The sequence below is a fragment of the Rattus norvegicus genome, chromosome 9, assembly GCF_036323735.1.
Source record: "Rattus norvegicus strain BN/NHsdMcwi chromosome 9, GRCr8, whole genome shotgun sequence".
In the NCBI taxonomy this organism is placed as follows: Eukaryota; Metazoa; Chordata; class Mammalia; order Rodentia; family Muridae; genus Rattus; species Rattus norvegicus.
In genome coordinates, this window is record NC_086027.1 from 50,070,299 (window position 1) to 50,094,078 (window position 23,780).

At 44.5% G+C, this 23,780-nt stretch overlaps 2 protein-coding genes across 15 annotated transcripts in view; both read left to right on the top strand.

Moving 5' to 3' along the window:
• The window catches only part of Il1r1 (interleukin 1 receptor type 1), a 76,022-nt gene extending 69,741 nt beyond the window's left edge, over positions 1-6,281 (top strand). For all 13 annotated transcript variants that reach the window (XM_063266739.1, XM_063266741.1, XM_063266740.1 and 10 more), the window contains 3 exons: positions 234-377; positions 2,359-2,526; positions 2,999-6,281. In XM_063266739.1, coding sequence (XP_063122809.1) covers positions 234-377; positions 2,359-2,526; positions 2,999-3,417 — 731 coding nt within the window. In that variant the 3' untranslated portion in view covers positions 3,418-6,281. The remainder of the gene's footprint in view (positions 1-233; positions 378-2,358; positions 2,527-2,998) is intronic.
• A 10,691-nt stretch (positions 6,282-16,972) lies between these two features.
• Positions 16,973-23,780, top strand: part of Il1rl2 (interleukin 1 receptor-like 2) — a 46,955-nt gene continuing 40,147 nt past the window's right edge. Inside the window, exons 1-4 of one of the 2 annotated variants that reach the window (XM_017596259.3) lie at positions 16,973-17,445; positions 18,050-18,119; positions 18,921-19,155; positions 20,603-20,801. In XM_017596259.3, coding sequence (XP_017451748.1) covers positions 18,056-18,119; positions 18,921-19,155; positions 20,603-20,801 — 498 coding nt within the window. In that variant the 5' untranslated portion in view covers positions 16,973-17,445; positions 18,050-18,055. The remainder of the gene's footprint in view (positions 17,446-18,049; positions 18,120-18,920; positions 19,156-20,602; positions 20,802-23,780) is intronic. The other variant, NM_133575.2, reaches the window with a different exon arrangement.

Here is a 23,780-nt window from a genome sequence, read left to right on the forward strand (position 1 = left end):
CTTACGGCACATCATGCTTTAGGTGGAAATGTAAAAGAATGCACCTTAATTTTTGATAGAATTCATTGTCCAGCTCATTAGTGGCCATTGGTATCAATTATACTAAACAGACAGTCGTGGGTCTGGCAAAGTGGTCTTTGAATACACTTTGTGGTAAACTCATTCAAATTGCTGTGCCAAGAGTTTCTGTTCTTCTTAGTTCTAATGATTCTCTCTCCTCTTTTCTGTGGTAGTTCCTGACTTCAAGAATTACCTCATCGGGGGCTTTGCCATCTTCACAGCTACAGCCGTGTTCTGTGCTTGCATCTACAAAGTCTTCAAGGTTGATATAGTGCTTTGGTACAGGGACTCCTGCTCTGATTTTCTTCCCCCAAAAGGTATGATTTTACATTCCACGAAATGTCTTCTCTGGGCAGTTGAAGATGATGAATAATATTTGTACTGAAGGCTCTTAACGATGACATTGGTTTGCATAAGAGGAACATTTGTTCTTGTTTAGTTTCATAACTGATAAACCATGGTACCACTCATAGCTAAGTTACCAACCTAGCTTTCATATTGGCAGGACATGCGGGTATTTAGAGCACCTGTCTGTAAGTTAGTTACCCAGAATCCATTACTGGGGCATGCTCTATGCTGCATGTGCCCTATGGACTCTGTGACCCACATTTAAATGAAATAGAGATTTTCGTGCCTGAGGAAAGTCCCCTTTTCTGTATAACATCACAATGTCATATCAAACGAATATAGGAAGAAGAATAAGTAGAATGTAGTGCTCGAGGTATTTAGACACTAGGATAAACAAAGGTATTAAAGGTTTGGTCATACTGTGTGAAGATAGGGGGCAGTAAATGCTACATGAGGGCAAGTTTGTAGTAAAACATAAGGATTTTAAAAAGGTATTGTGGGAGGGGAGCAAAAAGAAAGAGTAGCGAGGCTGACCCAGGTAAATTATACACATAGGTGAAAATGTCACAAAGAAACACATGGCTATTTTAGAGTTGACATGTATTACTGAAAACAGAAGCTGACATTAAAAAGAAATCTCAACATGCAACTTTTGTTTCCAGGAAGTGAAATTAAACTTGCAAATGTAACAAACAATACTCTATAGGGGAAGTAAAAAATGTACAAGTTCAAGGGAAAATTGGATCAGTTTGCATGTTGCTAATGGTAGAAAAGAAGCTATGGCTACCTTCAAAGATCCAGCCATGGAGAGTGAGGAGCTCATGAAGCTCCACCCCTAGCTTTGGATGGCTGCTGACTGCTAGGGACAGTCAGTCTTCTTTGGGGCTATGTCCCCTGGTAGGCTGCCTGTGCTCCAGAAGATGGCTCTATGCTGATTCAGGTACAAAGGCCACTAACTGGATTCAGAGGAATCTAAGGGAAGGACATGAAGTGGGGGGTGGAGGACTCAGAGGAGGGCTCTGGGAGTTAGAGTAGAGTAGAGACAGGTAAATATGATCAGAATATGCTCAATACATGTATGAAGTTTACAAGGAATGGATAAATTATAATTTTGAAATAGATTATTTGTGTTTTAAAAGTTAATGCTAGTGTATATAAAATTCTGTTATTTAGGTTATATTTTATACATTCAAAAGAATAGAATGATAGGTTTTTGTTAATAGTCAAAAGTTACAGTCTATTATAGCCTCTGTAAGTATTTGTCTTAGTTAGGGTTTCTATTTCTCTTATAAAACACCATAACCAAGGGTTGAGGAAAGGATGTATTTTTTTTTTCTGGAGCTGGGGACCGAACCCAGGGCCTTGCACTTGCTAGGCAAGCGCTCTACCACTGAGCTAAATCCCCAACCAGGGTGTATCTTTTTACCTTACAGTTTGTAGTCCAAAACTGGGAAATCAGGGCAGGAACCTGGAGGCAGGAACTGACAGGAGAGCATGGAGGGTTGCTACTTACTGGTTTCCTTCCTACACTTTGCTTAACACACTTTCTAAAGCCATTCAGGACCACCTGCCTAGGAATGACTCTGCCCACAGTGGGCTGGGCCCTCCCACATCAGTCATCAGTCAAGAAAATGCCTTATTGCTTGTCTAGTGGGAGCTTTCTCAGCTGAGGCTCCATCTTCTCAAACAACAAGCCGTGTCAAGCTGATAAAAAACTAATGTGGGGACTATTTAAATATATGAGGAAAACTTAAATGCATACTTAAAAAACACGTGAGAAGGCGAGTTGTTCTCTAAGGAGTATGGAAACGAAAGCTACAATCTCTCTTGTGTTTAAAGCAGCCTTAGACTTTCTGTACTGCTCTTTCCATCAGCCATGAATGTTTGTGGTATTGATTTTTCAAATCCCTTTTCCATCGCGGCTCTAAATATATTTTATTTCCCCTTTAGCTTCAGATGGAAAGACCTATGATGCCTATGTTCTTTATCCCAAGACCTACGGAGAGGGATCCTTTGCATACTTGGATACTTTTGTGTTTAAGCTGTTGCCGGAGGTCTTGGAGGGACAGTTTGGATACAAACTGTTCATTTGTGGAAGGGATGACTATGTTGGGGAAGGTACGTAAATGCTCCTTGTGAAGTTAGTTGCTGAGTTCTGATTCTGGAAGGTTGGCATCGTTGTACATATTTGAAGATAGAAGAATATCTTCAGGGGTGTATAGTATTAATTTTCTCTTAGTTTGTTGGGTCAATGGTGACTTATTATTCTGAAAATTTAAATGACTAGTTAGATCAAATCATCCGCAACAACCGCTTTAATAGACTGGGAATATTATAGATCAATCAATTTACCAAGAAGTTTAAAATTTTTTGACTGAGGGTTTTCCAGGTTCCCAGAGCAAAGTCTATCTTTCGTGGGCCAGTTTTTGAGCCGGTCTGTAAGTTTGTAAGTTTTAATTGTCTTTGAACATGAAGTAAGGCAAGGAAGAAGCAACAGAAGACATAGGAAAGAGTCTGGGAAGAGCTTCTTTGTGTGTTGACTTCGGGAAACAATGTATTGCCTGAGTGCACTGTGCTCTGTATCCTGCAGATACCATCGAGGTTACTAATGAAAACGTAAAGAGAAGCAGAAGGCTGATCATCATTTTAGTGAGAGATATGGGAAGCTTCAGCTGTCTGGGCCAGTCATCTGAAGAGCAGATAGCAATATACGATGCCCTCATCCGGGAAGGAATTAAAATCATCCTGCTCGAGTTGGAGAAAATCCAAGACTATGAGAAAATGCCAGAATCTATTCAATTCATTAAGCAGAAGCATGGGGCCATTTGCTGGTCAGGAGACTTTAAAGAAAGACCGCAGTCTGCCAAGACCAGGTTCTGGAAAAACTTAAGATACCAGATGCCAGCCCAACGGCGATCACCACTGTCTAAACATCACTTACTAACCCTGGATCCTGTGCTGGACACTAAGGAGAAACTGCAGGCGGAGACACACTTACCACTTGGCTAGTGTGGGAAAGGCGGGCGGGCCAAGACTGTTGGAGTGCCTCCTGTCGTCAGATGCTGCAGCTGGGCTCTGCCTCCCAGTAAAACAGTCATGAAACAAACCAGTGCAGTCCCTTGTCCCAGGTCACCTGGAATTGGCTTTGAAGAGAACAAGACTTGGTGACCAGGCCATCCTGAGCAGAGAGCTTGGGAAGCCCCAGAGTAACAGTTGCTCTGGGACGTTACTCAGGATGTTTGGGGAACAATCGAGGCAGTGAACTGGGAGGAGGAAGCTTCAGGAAATGGCCACATGTGTGGGTGGTTAAATTAGATTCTGTGGAGTCTCACAGAGGGATTATGGTTGTCTGAGGACACTTTGGGGGTCATTGTCAAAAAAGTGCCTCCCCTAAGCCTCAGTGCAGGTGAAGTTTACTGGTACCCATCAGTGGAAGGCATTTCTTCCCTGAATTTTCCAGACAACTCGGCTGTCAAACATAGTTTTCAAAGACTAAATTCTATTGTGTAGAGCTTGAAAACCGCCTTTTTCAGTGAGAAGGATTCTCTGGGATTCCCTTCCCTGCAGTCAGCTAAGCTTTCTGGATTTTAAATCAACTGTAGGAGGAAGCCACCCACCTCCAGGTTCTTCTATTCAAGTCTCCACCCTTAAATGGCTCTCACACCATATTCCTTCTGCAGGGCTCATTGCTTCTCTGGAAATAAATGCGGTGCCTCCTCCCTCCGTCCTGTCACAGGCACAGTCTGAAGATTTACCTTCAAGAGACTCTGCTCTTACCCCACCCACCACTGCCAGGCTAGGGCTGTAATACTTCTTTCGCAGAAGCAGAAATCTAAGCTCCTCCCCTTCTTGTCTGGTCCCAGGGCTCCAGTCAGCCCCCTCTTCACCGTCCTGCTGTGTGATTGCAGAAGGACCTCTGGATCCTCTCTGTACCTGTTCTCCACACAGTGCCGCCGCTCTGTCTTTGTCCACTTCCTGTGCCCACAATTCGCTCTTGGCGTTTTCTCCACCTGACAAGGAGTTTGCTACAGTTTAAAGTTCATTTTAATGCTAAACCCCATCCGCCCAATCTCTGCTTACTCTAAGACTTTTCCACTCAAGCTGCCAGCCCCCTTGTCTGTCAGTCCATCTCTGCTGCTTCTCTGTAAAAGGTTGTTTCTTTACTCGCATAAATCAGTCCTCTGAGGGAGAAGTAGTGAGTGTCTCTTTGCTCATTGCTTTCCGAAATGGAAACAGATGGTATAGATTTCCTAAGGCCTTTATTATAAAGTCATCTTGGATAATCATATTTAAATTTGAAATTGTTCTAATTTTATATAGAAAGGGACTGACCCATTTAACAAAAGGACACTTTTAACCCTACTGGACCTTGAACTTTCTGGTTTCTGTCCCTGTGCTCTGACTTTTTTTTTTTTTTTTCAGTATGCTCTGACTTTTTGATTTCAGGTCTAGCCCTGTGTACTTACCTTAGTATTCAGTATTTACTCAGTACTTACTCAGTACTTACTCAGTACTTAGTACTCAGTATTTACTCAGTACTCAGTACTTACTCAATACTCATGGGAAGAGACCTGGGTGTTCTTTGGGAAGTAATTGAGTGGAGGCATGTTTTGACAGGAACCCACAGTCCCTTTCAGTGTTGGGATTATAAACACCTACCTTAGATATTTTAGATTTTCCAATACTTGTTCCCTAAAGGTCAACATTTCTTCTCCCAACTACAAGTGAAAGAAGAGGAAAAAAATTTTTTGTGGTACAGAAGTTTTTTGTTTGTTTATTTTTAACTTGATGACTGTCTTCAGAGTAGTCCTCACAGTTCTGGAAGGTTGAAAAAACCCGAGTTCACATGCCAAGAACAAACCCAGTTTTAAGGGTTGTATATACGGGGATATCCATCTGTCTATCAGACTTTGAACGTCTGCTGTGGGCGGGGACAAACGTTATTTAAAGGCATTTCTCACCTACATAAAAGTTGACAAAAACACACAATTTGGGATTGTGACTCTTGAGTTTTGACCTCATTTCTCACAGACCCAACCTTACAGCAGATTGATCAATGGACTGCTGGGGTAGAGAAAGAAAGGTTGCCCCACACTGCAGCCAGAAGTCTGATGGACCGAGGTGATATCCTGACTCATGATGTTTTAAAGGTTTAAGCTTGCTGATAATGTTTTTGTCTGTCACCCAGAAAATGTATTGGCGTGCATGTCTATTATGTGTGAATGAGTGTTAATGGAAACTTGGCCAGAAAGTATAAGGGGGAGAGGAAGAACAGAGAGCCACAGATCTTGTGACACTGAGGGGGAAATAGAATCTGTCCCGAGAAAGCCCCTCAACAAGAAAGTAGGGTCATTGCTGGTTCCCAGGGGCCATCTAAGAGGATGAGACATCACGTAAGGGCAGAGGAAACTTTCTGAGACTTCTCCCCGTCCACCCCAGAAGTGTCTGGTGTCAGCTGAGGATCACGCTTTGCCCAATACTTAGATTTCACCGTACTTTCTGGTGGTGTTTTTTTTAAAAAGGCCAAGTGTTGCAGAAGTTTGCACATGCAACCGTGTATTAATTGCCAGTGTTTAAAACTGGTTTAGCAGAATTTATATTTTTCTCTCTCCTGCCTTTTGAATTTTACTTTATGATAGAGAAAGTATTGAGCCATTTTTAGTGACTTTTTAAAAATAATATATATTTATACTGGTCAATAATGAAGGGTGTTTTTTTTATTATTGAAGAACTTGATTTTATAGTTCTGCAACAGATGCCAAATATTATGTAATCACAAACCACATAATTTATGTACAGTGCCTATGACGGATCAATAAACCGAACCTGTTTTCTAATAAATTGTTAAAGCCTCCTTGGAGTATCACTGAAAATTGGTTTCTCTGTCCTTTCTTCGTCTCACATGGGTTCAAGGCCTGCTATAAAGGACGTGGCCTTTTGCAGGGTGTTCTGGGAGTGGGGGAGTGAGGTCTGTGCTGGTTAGTTTTATGTCAGATTGACACACGTGAGAGTCATGGGCAAGGACGGAGCCTCAGTTGAGAAGAGGCATCCATGATTTGGGGCTGCAGGCGAGCCTGATGAACATTTTCTTAACTAGCGATTGATGGGGGAGGCCAGCCCATAGTGAGTGGTGCCACCCCTGGACTGGTGGTCCTGAATTCTATAAGAAAGGAAGCCGTGGGGGAGTAAATCAGTAAGCAGCACCCCTCCATGGCTTCTGCCTCAGCTTCTGCCCTGTTTCTGTACTGAGTTTTTCAATGATGAACAGTGATATGGAGATAAAAGCCAAAAAGCCAAATAAAGCTTTCTTCCGACGTTCCTTTGACCATGGTGTTTATCACAACCATGATAACTCCAACTAAGACAAGGTATGAGGTTGATGGTCAAACAGGAAGTTCTGTGAACCCCAACTTCCCTTACTTAGACCTATCAGTTCCTTTGTTTATGGTGTGGATTAAGGGCTAGGCTGTTGCTCTGTGGTAAACCAGTTGCCTAGCTGAGGGCCTGGGCTTGATCTCCAACGCGGCACTAAACGGATGATAAACACACGTAACTCTTCTATTCTGTAATTGTTACCATTACTGTTACTATAATTGACCCCTTTAGCCTTTATGGGTAACCATCCATCTCTCTCAGACAAAAGAGCGAGGTGCTGAAATAAATCTGCCATAAAGCTGCTCAGTTTTAGCAGCTAGTGAACGACACATTGAACAGTCTTTTTCACGTTCACTAGAATAAAATGCAGAGATGAAACAATACAGCAGCAAAGATTCATGGGAGAGGAGAGTCTATGCAAGAAACCACGGGTAAGATGAGATGGGAGAGGAATTTGGGGGTGTCATAATATTTACTTTACAGACAGAATTAAGTCCTCTGTGTGCCGGGGTGGGGGGGGGCGGGGGGGGTGGGGGGTGGAGTGGGTGTTTGCATGTGTGAACACATGCCATGTAAGTTTTGGAGAAGGGAAACCTTACAGGAAATGGATGACACCCATTTAAAATGAGCACCAGTCTTCCAAACAAAGGCATGCTCCTCTTGATGCAGGCTGCTCACTGGTCTGCTGAGGAAGACTTAGCTGGTTCAGGCAGCTAAGTCCTGTTTATTAATTCATCTTAAATCTGAAGATGAAATACCAACACCACCTCTCTGAGCCGGGGAGCTGCTGGACCAGTCGGGCCTGTCTTGCTAGACTGGTAGGATCCTGTTGACAACTGCTAGGATCCCAGCCAGCTGGGAGCCAGATCCCTTTAACCTTTTAAGGACCTTTTACCTAGAATGGATTGCTGGTGTCACTTGGGCTTGTTTCCTGGTCTAGGGAGAGTCTAGGGCTTGCTGGTTGTCTGTCTGTCAGTCACTCGGTGTGTCTTGAGAAGAACTCCTTGGACTTCTCTGATGCAGGTGTTGCTTGCTTCTCACCTCTGGTTTTGTCAGGAGCTTATTTCTGTCTGGCTCCTGATTATTTTCCCCCTTCTCAGCCATCTTTACTCGTTCTGCTTCACCTGAGTCAGATTCAGCCCCTCGTTTACCTGGGGCTGCAGACAGCCAGCGGAAGTCCCTCCTGAACACTCAGTCGTTAACCGAGTTTCCATTCTGCTTCAGTGTCCCCGAGTCCTGTGCTTCCTGCACAATTCGATCCACGTAGCTAATGTCCAGACTCTAAAACGAACCGTGAAAACCAAACACTAAGAAAGCAAGATGGCCAGTCAGCAAATGGGCAAATAGTCGAACAGGCAGATTTCACAGAGGGAAACACAGAGGGACAATAAATATTTTTTCTAAAGTGTACAACATCCCTAGTCATCAGGGAAATAAAAATTAAAAGTACTCTGAGATGTAACCTCTCCCCTCCATGAGAATGGCTGTCACTAACAAATCTGACACCGAATGTTGGGAAGATGCTAAGAGAAGCCTTATTCTACACCAGGGGCAGTACAACTTAATACAGTCACTATGGAAATCAGTTTGAAGGTCCCTGAAACTTGAAAAATAGAACTCTCATGGGACCCAACTGTTTTGTTCCTGAGCATTGACCAGATGACTCCATATCTTTCCACAGAGGTATTTGCACCCTAGTACTGACTGTTGCTCTGTTTGCCATAGCAAGGAAATGGGACCAACCTAGCTGTCCATCAAGATGGGTGAATAATAAAAAGAAATGTGCTTTAAATTAGAAAAAGAAATCCTACTCGGTCCTAAAGAAGAAAGCAAAGTCACAAAATTATGAGGAAAATGAATGGACTTAAACATGAAACATTTAGTCAAAGTCACCCAATCTCAGAGAGAAGGAAACTGTGTTCTCCCTCATACACAGATCCTAACTGATGTGTTTTGTAAAGCTAATGATGTGCTTTGTAGAGCATGGTGTGGTGCTGTGGGAGGAGGAGCCTTGGCGGGCCCATATTGAGGCATCCCCCCCCTTCCAGGTATCAGCCATAGGACAGGTCTAGTATAGAATGAAGTTTATTTGGGGACATGAGAAGGGGAGTTGAGAATGGAGTAAAGACAGAGAAAGAGAAGGAAGAAAGAGGGAGAGAGAGAAAGAGAGAGAGAGAGAGAGAGAGAGAGAGAGAGAGAGAGAGAGAAGAGGCTAGCAGGAACACACGGGGAGCAGGAAAGGGAGAGAGGGAGAAAGGGGATAGATGGATAGATAGATAGATAGATAGATAGATAGATAGATAGATAGATAGATAGATAGAGGTCAGAGAGAGCAAAGGGAAGCCAAACAGTCCCTTTTATAGCAAGCTAGGTGATAGCAAGTGGTTGCTAGGTAACTGTTGGGAGGATCCTTGGAAGGAATGCTGCTAATCCTAGCCTTTAACATATACAGGTTTATATAACTGTACTATATTATATGCACATATAAAAGCATGCATGTGTACAGTTTAATATTCAATAAGAAGAATAGCAAAGGGTAAATATCAGGTTGTGAGCAAGGACCGAATGCGTGGGTCATAAAAGAGAATATAAGGCTAATTGTCTAGTTTAGTTATGTCACGGGTTTCTCATTTCCTTGGGGTGGCTAAGTGCACAGGAATGCAATTGATAGTGAAGGTGTACAATCCACAGTGGTGCGCTTCAGAGCAACTCTTGTGTGTAGAGAAGGCCACTCAGACCGGTAGACCTCTGGTCTGGGCCAGGGCTTGTGTGAGTTGCCATGACAATCTAGCTGTGTGTGTGTGTGTGTGTGTGTGTGTGTGTGTGTGTGTGTGTGTACATATGTATGTTTAACTTGGAAATTCTTCATAATAAGTGGATTAAAAAATAAACCCCATCTGGATTTCGATGCAGAGGAAATGTGTCTGCTGTCAAGCTTAAGTCGATACTCTAGGAGTATTAAACTTGCGCTTAGCTGAGAAAATAAGGAAGGAAGAAGCTTGAATCCAGTGAGAGAGAGAAGGCTATGAAGAAGAAAAAGTCGTGTCATGTACTGGCCTTCAGATGCTTGTCCAGCCCTGTGTGATTGATGGCGTCCGTGGCACAGGCGGGCCAGAGCGGCACCTGCTGCTGCTCTTTCACAGGCAGCCAGGGTCCAGCCTTTGCTTTCGCCAGGATGACAGCTCTTACATAGCAACCAGCAGGCTGGACACCAGGATTCCTCAGCTCTTGGCAGCAGACAGCATTACAGTTGCCAGGCCTAGGTGTCTGACACCGCTGCTCTTTGGCCTTGAACACCTGAGAGCTTCCGGGCACTCTCCAGACACCAAAACCATAGTTTGTCTTCCCTGCCTCTGTACAGGAGTCTTCCCTCTGTCAACACTAGTGGCCATCCTGTCTCCTGACATCCTTCTTCCTCCCCTGGCTGTTATCTTGAACTTCGGGTGTCAGAATACAAGAATACTTGTTTTGTTTTGTTTTGTTTGTTTGTTTTTTTAAGACAGAATTAAGTGTGTACGTGCATGCCTGAGTGTGTGCATGTGTGTGTGCGTATGTGTGCATGTATGTGTACCCAGACAAGTTTTAGAGAAGGGGAAAATTACAGGAGATGTGATCTCTCCCCTCCTGTACAACAGTTAGACAAACAGGCACTTTTCCACTTGGGCGGCTTTGACCTGTCACTGGCTCGGAACTCCTCTTCCTGTCATGCAGCCAGCCCTGCCACTTTCAGTGAGCTAGTGTTGCAACTGAAGAGGGGCAGAAGGGTGCCCCAGCTGAGAGTCTGATCAGAATGCTAAGACAGCTGAAAAAGGGGTCGATTCCAATCAGAGCACTTCACATGCAAGTAGATTCTACAGACATTTATCACTTGTATTCCAGAAGGCCATCTTTGTACTAGACCACCAGGGTATGTGTTCCCTCTCTGGCCTGGGTGGGAGAGTGGGCAACATTCTTTGGAGTTCACTGAGGCCCAAAGCAGCAACAAATCTAGTACGGATTGTTTGAAACTGACCCGCTGAGACTATGACTTCAAGAGCTTGCACAGTCCGTGGAGAACGTGGAGGGCTTCCTCAAAGCATCCGCCAGAGCAATTGAAATGACCAATGTTGTCCTAAGCGTAGTCAGGCTGACTGTGCAACCGACTGCCCATTTCCTGAAGGCAGCCAGAACAGCACTGATGGAGTTGTAGCAAATCAGGCAGTCACATGACCTCTCCCTAAACATCCTTACTTGCCTACAGGAAACTCATCAGGAGTGTTTACGGTGTTTGCCATAAGATCTTAAAAATCCAGCATCAACACCAATAGCAACTTTTGAGATTTGACCAGTGCCAAAACGAGCAGTGGGCTCCCCTTCACCATGTCAGCGTGATCAAGTGTCTTGTTTTTCCTCCTGAAGTGTTTTCACTGTAACCTATGGAGTAGGTTTGGTCAGAGGCCATTGGTTAGGGTTGCATGATGACACTAGAGAAACCACGTGGTGGAGGTGTGAGTGGATCGCTAGTGTGCTTGTGTAGTAGGCACAGGCTCTCTTCTCCGGCTTAAGACAACAAATGCTGAGCGATAAAAGCCATTAGGCAGTGACCATGGCAATTTCTGTGAGTAGATAGAATTAAAAATATTCATTGCATAATAAACTAGAAAAATCCCCTTTGTTTTGTAGAAGCAATGCTGTTTGAAAAGGTGCTGAACTTTTTGAAATATGTAAGGAGGAAAAAGTCACCTGTAACTTCACAGCCTGGTTACTTATTAATATTTTATTGCCATTTCGTGAGGTGGTTTAGATCATATATATAACTTAATACTCTACCTTTCAAAACCATAAGGATTAGGGAGATAGCTCAGTCGACAAAGTGTTTGTCATGCAATCCCGACAACCCGAGTTCAGCCCTGGAGTCCATGTAAAGGCTGGGTGTGTGGTACATAGCTGTACTCCTGGCATTTCTAAAGGAGAGAGTACAGGGAGATAGGGGAAAACACCAGGGCCTGCTAGCCTGGCTTACATAAGAGCGAAAATATCAGAGAAATCCTGCTTCAAAATAAGGTGCTTGGCTGGTGAGACGGCTCAGCAGCTAATGGGACTTCCTGCAGACCAGAGGACCTGAGTTCAATCCCTGGAACCCTGTAAAGATGTAAGGGAAGAACCCACCCCACAAAGTTCTCTGATGTTCATATATGTGTCTTGGCACATGTACTCTTCATCCTATAGCATATGTGTGTGCGTGTGCGCACGCGCGCGCACACACACACACACACACACACACACACACACACACACACTGATAATAATGATGATGACGATTAACTATCTAACCAAAGAAATGAGTTAAAATGGCAAGAAAGGACTGGCTCCCCAAAGTTATCATCTGACTTCTTGTGTGCCATGCCATGTGCACACACATACACACACAAATTCATATATACATACCTGTGGGCACACACCTCTATATGCACACACATACCTATCTGCACACACACACACACACACACACCCTTACATGCACACACACACCTATCTGCACACAAACATTCCTATATGCACACACACACACACACACACCCTTACATGCACACACAAACCTATCTGCACACAAACATTCCTATATGCACACATACACACATACACACACATACACATATGTGCACACATACCTCTATATGCACACACACATACACATATGTGCACACACACTCCTATATGCACACACACACACACCCTTACATGCACACACAAACCTATCTGCACACAAACATTCCTATATGCACACACACACACACACATACACATATGTGCACACACACTCCTATATGCACACACACACATTCACATCCACCCACGTACAAAACTTAGGACAAATCTTTGTTCATGCCACTGTATTTGAAGAATGCTCTGTAAGTCAATACTCAGGCTGTCAATGGATAGTTTTTCTGTTTCTCTTGGCTGTCTAGACCCACACCCATCCCCCTTAGTTTTTAGATAGGCAGAGCCAAACCACCCTCTCCAAAGTAATTTGTTCCCCTTACTACATATGGTTGCAGAGAGGCAGGAGCTCTTCCTGTTCTTGGCTAACTACATTCTGCAGAGACTGCACGGCTCTCTCACAGGAGGGCCGCAGTGGGAATGGTCACTCATCTAGGAATCATTGCAAATTTGAAAGTCAAAACTGATATCCTTTGAAATGATCATTTCTTTGTCGGTAAAGTATTACTTAGGAGTGCCTGGGCTTTGGGCCTTTGCTCCAGGTTCACGCCAGCCCTCATTAATGGCCAAGTGTGCTGAGATAGGAGCCAGGTCCTCTAACTCCCGGATGACTAGCTCCTCTTCCCAACCACCCACTTTCTCTAGTTGACATTGATGAGGGATAAATGCAAGTCCATTTAGCTAAGTTGGAAAATGTGGCCCAGGGTTATCAAGAGTGGGAAAGAATTCAGGGCATTAATGAACAAGCAGAGTGAATGGCGGTGCTGGGTGGAGCCCACACTTGCTAGCAGTTCCTGGGCCCCGTGATTAGGAGTCAGTACCACCTGGAGAGTGTCGGGACAGATGGCTCCCTGTTGGCCAGGCTGGAGAGACCAGGAGACATCAACTACCAACTACCAGGTGAGTGTCCTGAAGACCTGTTTGCACCTCTAACTCTAATTTCTTGATCTGGAGAGAAGGGTCATCGAGGAATCATAGCAAGATTAGGTAGGCAAACAGCCATCCTGAAAACTAGCTTCCTTTTTCTATGGGCCCAGAGGAACAAGAGTCCCTAACCAAAGCCTCACAACGAGGCTTCCTTTTTCTAGAAGGGGAAGTTTGTAGTGGGGTCTCTTGGAGGCAGTGGGTTTCTTCAAGCCCAAGTGGAAGGACTCCTGAATGTGTGCGTGCATGGCTGTGAATCTAAATAATGACACAGTAAGTAAATTATTAGCTTCTGAGGCTCTGTGGTGCTGGTTATTGTTCCAGGCAGCACCCTATGCATTTGCTGCTCTACCCAACGTATATCCAGACTTTACATTCTACTCCGATGCATGGTTTGTGGGTCTCTGAATTTCATGTTAGACTGAAACCGAGAGAGAGCTGAGACTTATATCAAAGCATATAGATCAAATCAGAGAGGCCTAAGGGGAGCATCTCCCTCTGGTATCTATGAAGAGCTTGCTTGACTGACCAACCAAGACTTCCCTGAGGCCTTAGTGTATGGAAAAGGACAGAGCTCCTTTTTTTTTTTTTTATTAACTTGAGTATTTCTTATATACATTTCGAGTGTTATTCCCTTTCCCGGTTTCCGGGCAAACATCCCCCTCCCCCCTCCCCTTCTTTATGGGTGTTCCCCTCCCCATCCTCCCCCCTTGTCGCCCTCCCCCCAACAATCTAGTTCACTGGGGGTTCAGTCTTAGCAGGACCCAGAGCTCCTTCTTTAAATCAGAAATACCTTGGCAGAGCCAGTAAGGGTCTGGGGCCAGGGCCTTGGGGGAGCTGTGAAGTCAGATCCTGAGAGCTCAACTCTTAGCACTGTGTGGAGCTGTTATGTTAGCAGTCTCAAAGGCCATTGTATGCATGTCCTTCCCCTCACGCAACATTGTTTAATTAGCTTCCTGCTGACTCTGTTGTCCCACTGTAGGATAGCTTCTTTGGACAGTCTCATTTTCCCCCTTGAAATAGAATATAAAACGCTGTACTTTTTTAAAAATAAGACTGCTTGACTTATTAAAACTTTTTAAAAAACCTTCTCTCCTCTTCACCTTCTGATCTCCTGCTCCCCCCTTCTCTATCTCAGGACCCTGTTACTGAAGAAGAACTTGCTGGTCTAGACCCCAAGCCCCACTCCCTGTGTTACGAGGGAACACACCATTCCAAAGTTCAGCCGCTTGCACTGACCATCCCTGGCTTTGACTACTCCTTTTCTACTCCTTTCCTCCTCCCACTTCTCCTATGCCTCCACCCTACCATTCCTCCCCAACTTTACATGCTCCTGGTTTTGAAAACCTATGGAGTCCATTAGTCCTCAGCCCTTCGGGAGTTCTTTAGTGGTAAGGGTGCCATTGAAACAATGAGTGTGAGATTATGTTTTTCCTGATTTAAATATTCTAATCCTGTTAATTCTGCCTATAATAAACTCAGCCATTGTATTGTCGTTCCCAGGCCCCATGTCATCTAGCCACACCCACTTCCATACCTCAGTTTACCCAACTCTCCCCTCTGCTGTGTGGCAACAACTCTTCCTTCATTTCAGTATTTTTTTTTCTGAGTGTCCCAAACTCTATCCTGTTTATTCTACAGGAGATGGCTCGGCAATTAAAAGTGTAAGAGGATGCTGTGGAGGACTAGAGCGAGCTTCCCAGCACCCATATCAAGTAGCTCATAATCACCCGTAATTCCAACTCCAAGGGAAGTGACACCCTCTTCCAGACCCCTGGTCACCTGCAGTCACATGCACATACCTGATACAGACATATGCACATAATTAAACATGATAACAATAAACCTTAAAAAGCAGAAAGAGAGAGCTCTTTTCCCAGACATCTGCCTGTTGGGCTCCAGGCCACTGCTCAGGAGAAAGGCTGTGCCTTATCACAACCTTTCCGTCTATCTGTATTTCTGTCGCTGCATTTGATACTTTCTGTGCTTCTTAATAGTTGAATATCTTCTTTTTTTAAAAAAGTTATTTACCAGAAAATCAACGGCCATAAGCTGTAGAAGGGTGCATGTCTCTAAGCTGCCTTGACAACACTTAGTGAGTCATCAGACACATTTAGATGCCTTTAGTGTTTGGCAAGAACACAGGGCACTGAAATCCTTCTCCAGAGAATGGTATCACGCAAACAATCCATCAGAGGTTTGCCAATGCAGGAGAAGACACGCTTACCTAATGATCCTGGAGCTGTTCTTAAACACGTAAGAGACATTGTCAGAATTGCCAAAGCGACATTATGTATGATAAATAGCAAAATCTAAAAATGGAGCAACCAAAATGGCTAAGGGAGACACACCGGTTACTTAGACTCACACGGTGGGACATTCTACAGCAGCAAGCCTTTATTGAGAAGGACAACACTTCAAATGTTTAAATCCCGAAAGTATAATGATTTTATTAAAAAGTGAGTTTTATAAGTGCACAGTATAGTAAATTTTATACAGTGACTAAGAAAACTTATGTAATACCTTATATTGCTTAAGGAACTTCCTCTGTCTATCCCTCTCTGACCTTTCTCTCTCTCTCTCTCTCTCTCTCTCTCTCTCTCTCTCTCTCTCCCCCCCCCCCTCTCTCTCTCTCTCTCACACACACACACACACACACACACACACAAAGGGAGGGGAGGGAAGAAAATAAGCATCAAGTTTAAGACTGGGAGTTTGGGTATAGGCGGACAGACACGGGAAGCCAGGAGAAGATTCCTTCTGATGTTTGTTGCTTACGTGACATAGTTTGTTTGGAATTATGTAGCCCTTGACAACTGTGTGGCATGCACTTAAAGATACGAAAGTGAGAAGGAGAGGGGTTCACGCAAGGAAAATGAAGTCATTAAGTTTCTACCAAAGCAGGGTTTCTTCTGGCTACTCCAAACAAAGCTAAAATTGTCCTACGGACCTCTCTGTAAGTACATGCTCAGTTCCTTCCTTAGTTTCTCTGGGAGGTTCTGCGTGCAAATATGTGATAGTTTTGTATTTTAATTTTTAAAACTTTTATCAGTTTCATCTTAATTTTATACATTACTGAGGTTTGGTGTGCACTGATTGAACCCAGCCTCTTTTTACAGGCTTCTTCCACCCCCTCACCCCCTGTAATCTCTCTTCTACATCTTAGTTTCTTGTTTAATTTCCGTACAGGCAGAACTTTATGTATGCTTCTTCTGTTTCTTCTTCCGCTTAGCATCGTGTCCCCACCCCCAACCCCGTAACCGAAAAGCTCACAGTCCTCAAATCTGTTCTGTATCCAAACCTAATGATTGATTCCTCATGCATCAACAAGTTTCCTCAACACAGATCATCCCGGAAGCGTAAGGCAGAGTGCTTCTGTCAAGGGACAGTGCCCGGACAGACACCTATCCATCTTAACTTTGTGAACTTGGGACAGCTAGTCAGACTGGCCCTGTGGTTGTTTAGAAAGTCTTACAGTTTCTAATCCACAAAGACCACCAGGAAGGCCCACTTAGAAGCTGCTGGTCTGATGGCATTTGCTATCTCTGCACTTCCTAGTGCCCAGTGGGGTTTCCCGTGTCTCTGGGGCAGGAAGACAGGTCCGGGCTAGCATCGCTTTATGGCAAGTTTAAACTGCAGCATTCAACCTGTCGGGAGTCCGCTTTACTGAAGATCTAGAGGGTTAATCCTAAACCATGTGGAATGGCTTCCACATCTGGAATAGTCCATATTAGGGCAATGCTGGGCATGTTAAGAACCGCTCAAACAGTGCTTGGAAAGAAATGATAATTTTTTTTAGCGATGATCTGGGGCATATTTAAGCCGACATTCCTGCTAGATGAACGTGCTGGCCTAGGATCAGGCAAGAAAAGGCTGAACGCCTTTCTAAGGACGGACTCTTTCTGTACAGCTCCACTTGGGGAAGGTGAGTCTGCCCCGCCCGTGGCGGAGAGGCGATGCCCAGGCTGCTGAATCCGGTCCCTGGCGTGGTTCCAGCTCTGCTCTAGGAGACCCGGCGCTCTGAGACCTCATAGACAGGTGGAGCAGCCTTGGGGAGCGGCATACTTGCTAGGGGAGGGGGAGGGAGCTAGCGATCTTCACTGGGCGGCTAACCGACTCTGTTCTGGAAAGTGGGCTGGGACTTGGGTCAAACTCTGGAATTCCTGCTCACCCTTGCCCTTCCCAGGTGGTCCCGCGCTCACCATGAAGCCAGCGGGCATCTGGGATTTCAGGGGAGCCCCTCAGACCCAGGCCGGTCCCAGACGCACGCTGGGCTGGGCGGGTCCATAGCCTGCTCCGGCTTCGGTAGGATCTCCTGGCCCTGGCTTGATCCAAGCGCCACTAAATCTGGCCCTGTTCCCCGACTCCCCACCAGTCCCCATTCACAGGCCAGACTGAGTTCCTTGGCTTCTGAGGGTCTGGGCAGAAAAGCAAAATAGAGTGGGGATGGGGAGAGGCGCCTTGAAATGGAGAGGCGGATGTGGAGGGCTCCCCATGCAGAGGGGAAGTCCCGTGACCTGGATTGGAACTGATATTCTGGGTTCTCAGAAGTCTGAGTCCCACTGTGTGCCCCACTGTGTGCAAAAGGTGTTAGCCTCACAGCATCCCTTACTTTTGCCATTGTCTTCTTTTTCCCATGTAGCCCGAAATGGGGATGCCACCCTTGCTCTTCTGTTGGGTGTCTTTCGTGCTTCCACTTTTTGTGGCAGCAGGTAAGTACTGTGGGTCTGAGAGTTCTTGCATCCCAGGGACCTACTGCCTTGTTGGCAGCATCCTTTGTCATTCTTCTCCATGCCCCTGGCTCACCTTCAGGGGTGTCAACTAAGTCACTTCTTCCTCTAGATGATCCAGCAGGGTGAGTCAAAAGGGCGTGGCTGGGAGTTGGGGATTGGGGTGGGGGAGGAATAGGAAAAATACTTCCCAAGTTCTCGGAACCCCAAAAGTCACCTTGGAACTTCGATCTAACTTAGGTGGTACAGAGAAGTCCTCACTCCAGCAGACTCAGTTCCATTGCTTAAACAGAAGGGTTATTAATGGCATCTATTTCATACAAAGGGTTATTTTATGGTCCAAAGCTACCAGAGAGTACACGTTTCTAAGGAAAACTAACTTGGTAGAAATGGGCTTTAAAAAGAAACTGTCTTTAAAACCAAGGACTGTGTGGGATGAGGGGACATCTGACCACAACTATAGGTAGGTAAATGACCAGGTTGGATCTGTGCTGGGACAGAGAGTAAGGGCAGAATAGTGGACAGATTCAGACACATGGGCCTTTGTTCTGCAGAGGGACCTGGGGGAGCCTTGTCCTCGATATAAATATGAAGGTCTTAGTATTATGCTTCTAAGTGAGTGGACACATTTGAGGAAACGACCAAAGTAAACCACTAAATAAAATTTCACATTGCCCAGAGCAGAATATTTCCTAAGAAGAATAGTGATTTTTTGTTTTAAAAATTATATTTATTTGTTTGTTTGTTTATTTATTTATTTATTTATTTGCTTTCCTTCCCTAGGTAACTGTACTGATGTCTATATGCACCATGAGATGATTTCAGAGGGCCAGCCTTTCCCCTTCAACTGCACATACCCTCCAGTAACAAACGGGGCAGTGAATCTGACATGGCATAGAACACCCAGTAAGAGCCCAATCTCCATCAACAGACACGTTAGAATTCACCAGGACCAGTCCTGGATTTTGTTTCTTCCGTTGGCATTGGAGGACTCAGGCATCTATCAATGTGTTATAAAGTAAGTCCTCCATTTATAGTAGAACTAATTCCCGTGTCTCCGACTCCGTTTCTAAACATGTCTTTTAAGAAGATGGGTATTGTTGACCTTTAATTTTGAGACTAGTTATATAGTCTGGACCAAGTTTCCAAATGTTCTCTGAAGTACTGAAATGACAGATGTGAACCACCACAACCAGCAGATACACAAATGCAGGATGGCCTTAAACTGCTGTGAGATGGCTTCCGGCGAGCACATTTGGAAGCAGAAGAGTTTTGGGCCAGACCAGCATACGGATTGCTGCCATTTCCTGAAGATGCTTGTTTTTTGTTTTTGTTTTTGTTTTTGTTTTTGTTTTTAAACTGGCTGATCCAGACCCAAATGGATTATTCGAACACTTTTGATAAGGAATCTGCTTAAAGCAGACCTTTAAAAGCTAGCAAATCTGGGAGATGTTCTAGAGTCTACACGAATCCTTGTGCTAGAGGTAATGTTTCTGAGTGATGGTGGACTAGTGAGCTATTTCCATGGAGAACAATTTTGCTTGGAGGGTACTAGAGTCTGCTGGAAAATTCATATCCCATCAAAGGCTCTTCTTTCCTCCCTCCCCCTGTGTGTATATGTATATTGCTGCTCTGCCTGTCTCTCTCTAGTGCCCCCCCTCGCCCTTCCCCTCTCTCTTCCTCTCCTTCTCCTTTTCAGTTTTTAAAGATTTTTCAAGACTCCAGTAAAACCTACCTGTAAAACACATTTGGCCAGAGAATTTTAATTCTGACTTTCCACACAGGCTTGACTGGCAACAATTTATTATGTGATCTCTCTACATCTTGACTTTTCCACCTGTAAATTGGGCACACTGCATCAGTCTTTAATCTCTGCTCATCTGGAGCAGCTCTCAGCCCTTAGGTATCACGAAGATCGTTTTAAGGGACACAGGCAGTCGTTTCGTATTTCACCAACCCTTTGGTTTATCAGATGTGTCTTCGTGAGAAGGTGTAAGTGACTTTTATAGCCAAACTGAAGTGTAAGCACTGTATGGAGTCTCCAGAAAAAATAATTCATGAGGCTCACGGAGACCCTCAGCTCCTCCTAGGCCATGCTGAGATGCCAGTGTCTACTCTGTATGAATACCACTGACCCTTGCCAGTGTCTACTCTGTATGAATACCACTGACCCTTGCCAGTGTCTACTCTGTATGAATACCACTGACCCTTGCCAGTGTCTACTCTGTATGAATACCACTGACCCTTGCCAGTGTCTACTCTGTATGAATACCACTGACCCTTGGGTAATGCATGGTTTCCAGGTTACTCTTTACTTCATGGGAGGCAAAGGGTTTGTACAGTGTCTAGAAAATAATTAGAAAAGATGTGAAAATGGCTTACCCGAGTTCTGAGACTGCTTGAGAGTTCATTGGCTGTGTCCTGCTGTGCTTGTTTGTTGTTTTGCTTGTTTTCCTCTTTTCCAGGGATGCCCACAGCTGTTACCGAATAGCTATAAACCTAACCGTTTTTAGAAAACACTGGTGCGACTCTTCCAACGAAGAGAGTTCCATAAATTCCTCAGATGAGTACCAGCAATGGTTACCCATAGGAAAATCGGGCAGTCTGACGTGCCATCTCTACTTCCCAGAGAGCTGTGTTTTGGATTCAATAAAGTGGTATAAGGTAAAAAGCTAAAAAACAAAACGACAGCCAAATCCTCTCTTGATAGTGTTTCTCCACCTTCCCACCCCAAGGGTAGCCAGATTCCTTCAGGGCAGGTTTGGTATGGAGGTGGCCTGAGACAAGTGTTAGTAATCCTGATAATTACTTTAAACAATTTTACTGTTTTGAAATGTGGTTATACCTTCCCTATACCCACGATTACCCAGTTTTCAAGCTCCTGCTGTCTTTTTGTCACTCACCTTGGTTTGTTAGAATGGCTCTGATATCCGGTGCTTTGAAAATTACAAAGGACACAAATTCACACCTAAGAAAGACTCCTGGGGTCTCTGTTCTGTTACTCACCAAACCTTACCCCAGCAATGGCAGGCTGCTGCTGTCAACTCCTGCCACACACAGTCTCACATAGGCTGTATTTGAAAACTCAGTTGTATCCCAGCCGTTCCCATTGAAATGTAAACAGAGCTTCCCATGCTCCTTCTTTCTTCATCGTGTTTTCACTCTGACCTGGCTTTGTCTCCACAAGGCACAGTTAGAGCTCTCCTTGTCCCAGTCCAGCCTTGACTTTCCTTTGAGGCAGTGCTTCTCAGCCTTCCCAACACTGTGACCCTTCAATACAGTTCCTCAGGTTGTGGTGACCCCCCCTCCACATGCCCCAGCCATACAATCGTTTTCATTGCTACTTCATAACTGTAGCTTTGTTACTGTTACGAATTATAACACAAATATGTAATTTGTGACTCTTGTGGGGGTCGTGACCCCCAGGTTGAGAACCCCTGCTGCTGCTTTAAGGGTTTTGCTCCCCTCCCCCATTTCTTCTGTGGTTCAGGATTAGTCAACAGTCTTACTTTCTTACTTTTTCCTGTGCTGAACTTCGGTAGGATTTCGTTTCCTAGGGGATGACACATGTCCTTGTAAGTTATTTTTCATCTCTTCTTGTCTGTCTACTTCCTCGGAGGAGATCGAGTTTGGTTCTCAATACAGGGTAGACTCTCATCTTTGTCTCCCTAACCCAAGCCCCTTTGCACAAGCAGCTTGTCCTTCTAGACAAAGTCTTCTGTCTTCTCAGAAAGCCCGTTCGGCTCTTGGTGATCATCTCTATCTGCTCTGTGTTTGTAGTCTTTGCCTTTCTGTGTGGCGCGTGTGGGCAGGAGCATCCTTAACACCTGTCTTGTGCATCTGTGACAGAGTGTAAGGCTCTCAAGGGTGCTTTGATCACCACCCCCTAGAATTGCCAGGTGCTAAAGATGCAAATAAAGAATTCACGGTTCCACTGATGTCACAGACTGGTCCCAAAACTTTACATTAGTTCGACTCAGGAGGACTATCACCTATTTCTTGCAAGCTTAAGATAACTTTGTATGTAAACAAAATCAGTTAGACCTGGGAAGCAGAACTAATGTGAAATTGTCTAAATTAGGAAAGCAAGTGGATCTTTAGGAATTTAAGGCTAGCCTGGTCTACAGAGAGAGCTCTAGAACAGCCAGGGCTACAGAGAGACCCTGTCTCAAAAACAAAACAAAACAAAACAAAAAACCAAAAACCAAAAAACAAAACAAAAAAACAAACAAGCAAACAAAAGCCAGAATGAAATCAAATCAGTGTTGTGAGCATGAATTGGGCAGTTTAGTTATCCTCTGTGATTAGCTATCGGATTGACCATTTGCCCTTTGTTGAGTTGATTGTCCATTTCTGAATCCTCTTCAGATGGACCCATGTCTTTGGCTGCATTTCTCTGTTAACTTTTCTCCCTGCTTTACTGCAAGCTTATAGGGGATTCTACACATCTCTTTAAGGCCTTAAGAAACAACTGACATGCATTAAAAGTACTTTTATTGACGCTTAACATGTATATGTAGAAAATAGATCAATGACCTATAGGTAGACAAGGATCGTCAGAAAGTGAACATATGTTTAATTGCAGTTACCACCAAGGTCTAGATTAACTATTACCAATAGCTCCAAACACTTCCTCTATAACTGTAACCAACCAACCAACCAACCAACCAACCAACCAACCAACCAGACCTGTGCTTTGTTCATGCCCAGGATCACTGGATCACCAGATCACTGCTTTCCTAATTCAGAGGATGTTCTGTCTGTTTCTGAACTTCATGTTCAAATTATCTGTGTGTGGTTAGCCTCTTTGTACCAATAATGAACCTGTGAGAACCATCCACACTGCAGTCTGTACTTCCAGTAAATGGTCCATGTGAACTGGTATGTAGCACTGCATTCTCACTGTTAGACTCTCGAGCTGTTTCCAGTTACAAGTAAAGCTGGTGGGAACCTTCCTGTGCATACCACTTCATGCAAACACCACTTCATGCAAACACCACTTCATGGGCACACCACTTCGTGGGCACACCACTTTGTGGGCACACCACTTTGTGGGCACACCACTTCATGGGCACACCACTTCATGGGCACACCACTTCTTGGGCACACCACTTTGTGGGCACACCATTTGGGTCACACATGCTTAGATTTTTGTAGGACATTCTGCAGAAGAATGGAGCAGTTGGGTCATAGAGAATATGGTCAGTGCTAGAATTCTAATGTTTCTGTATCTGATAGGGAAGGATGTAGTCAACTGACTCTCCCTCTTTTCCCGTCATCCCTCAGTGCTGGGGATGAAACTTGAGAAAGGACTTTGCACTAAGCTCCCTGCAACTCAGTCCCTGTAGCCCAGCCACTGCAGCCCAGCTCCCTAGAAACCTGTTCCTTGAAGTGCTGGCTTTTCAGAGAATAGACTGTCCCATTCTGTCTTTATTACATTTCCTGATGACTGATAGTGGTGGTACCTCTTGAGTTTGCTTGTTGGTAATTGTATATGAGTGTGTGTGTGCGTGTGTGTGTGTATGTATATGTGTATGTATGTGTGTATATGTGTGTATGTGTGTGTATATATGTGTGAGTGTGTGTGTATGTGTATGTGTGTGTATGTATATGTGTATGTGTATGTATGTGTGTGTGTATGTG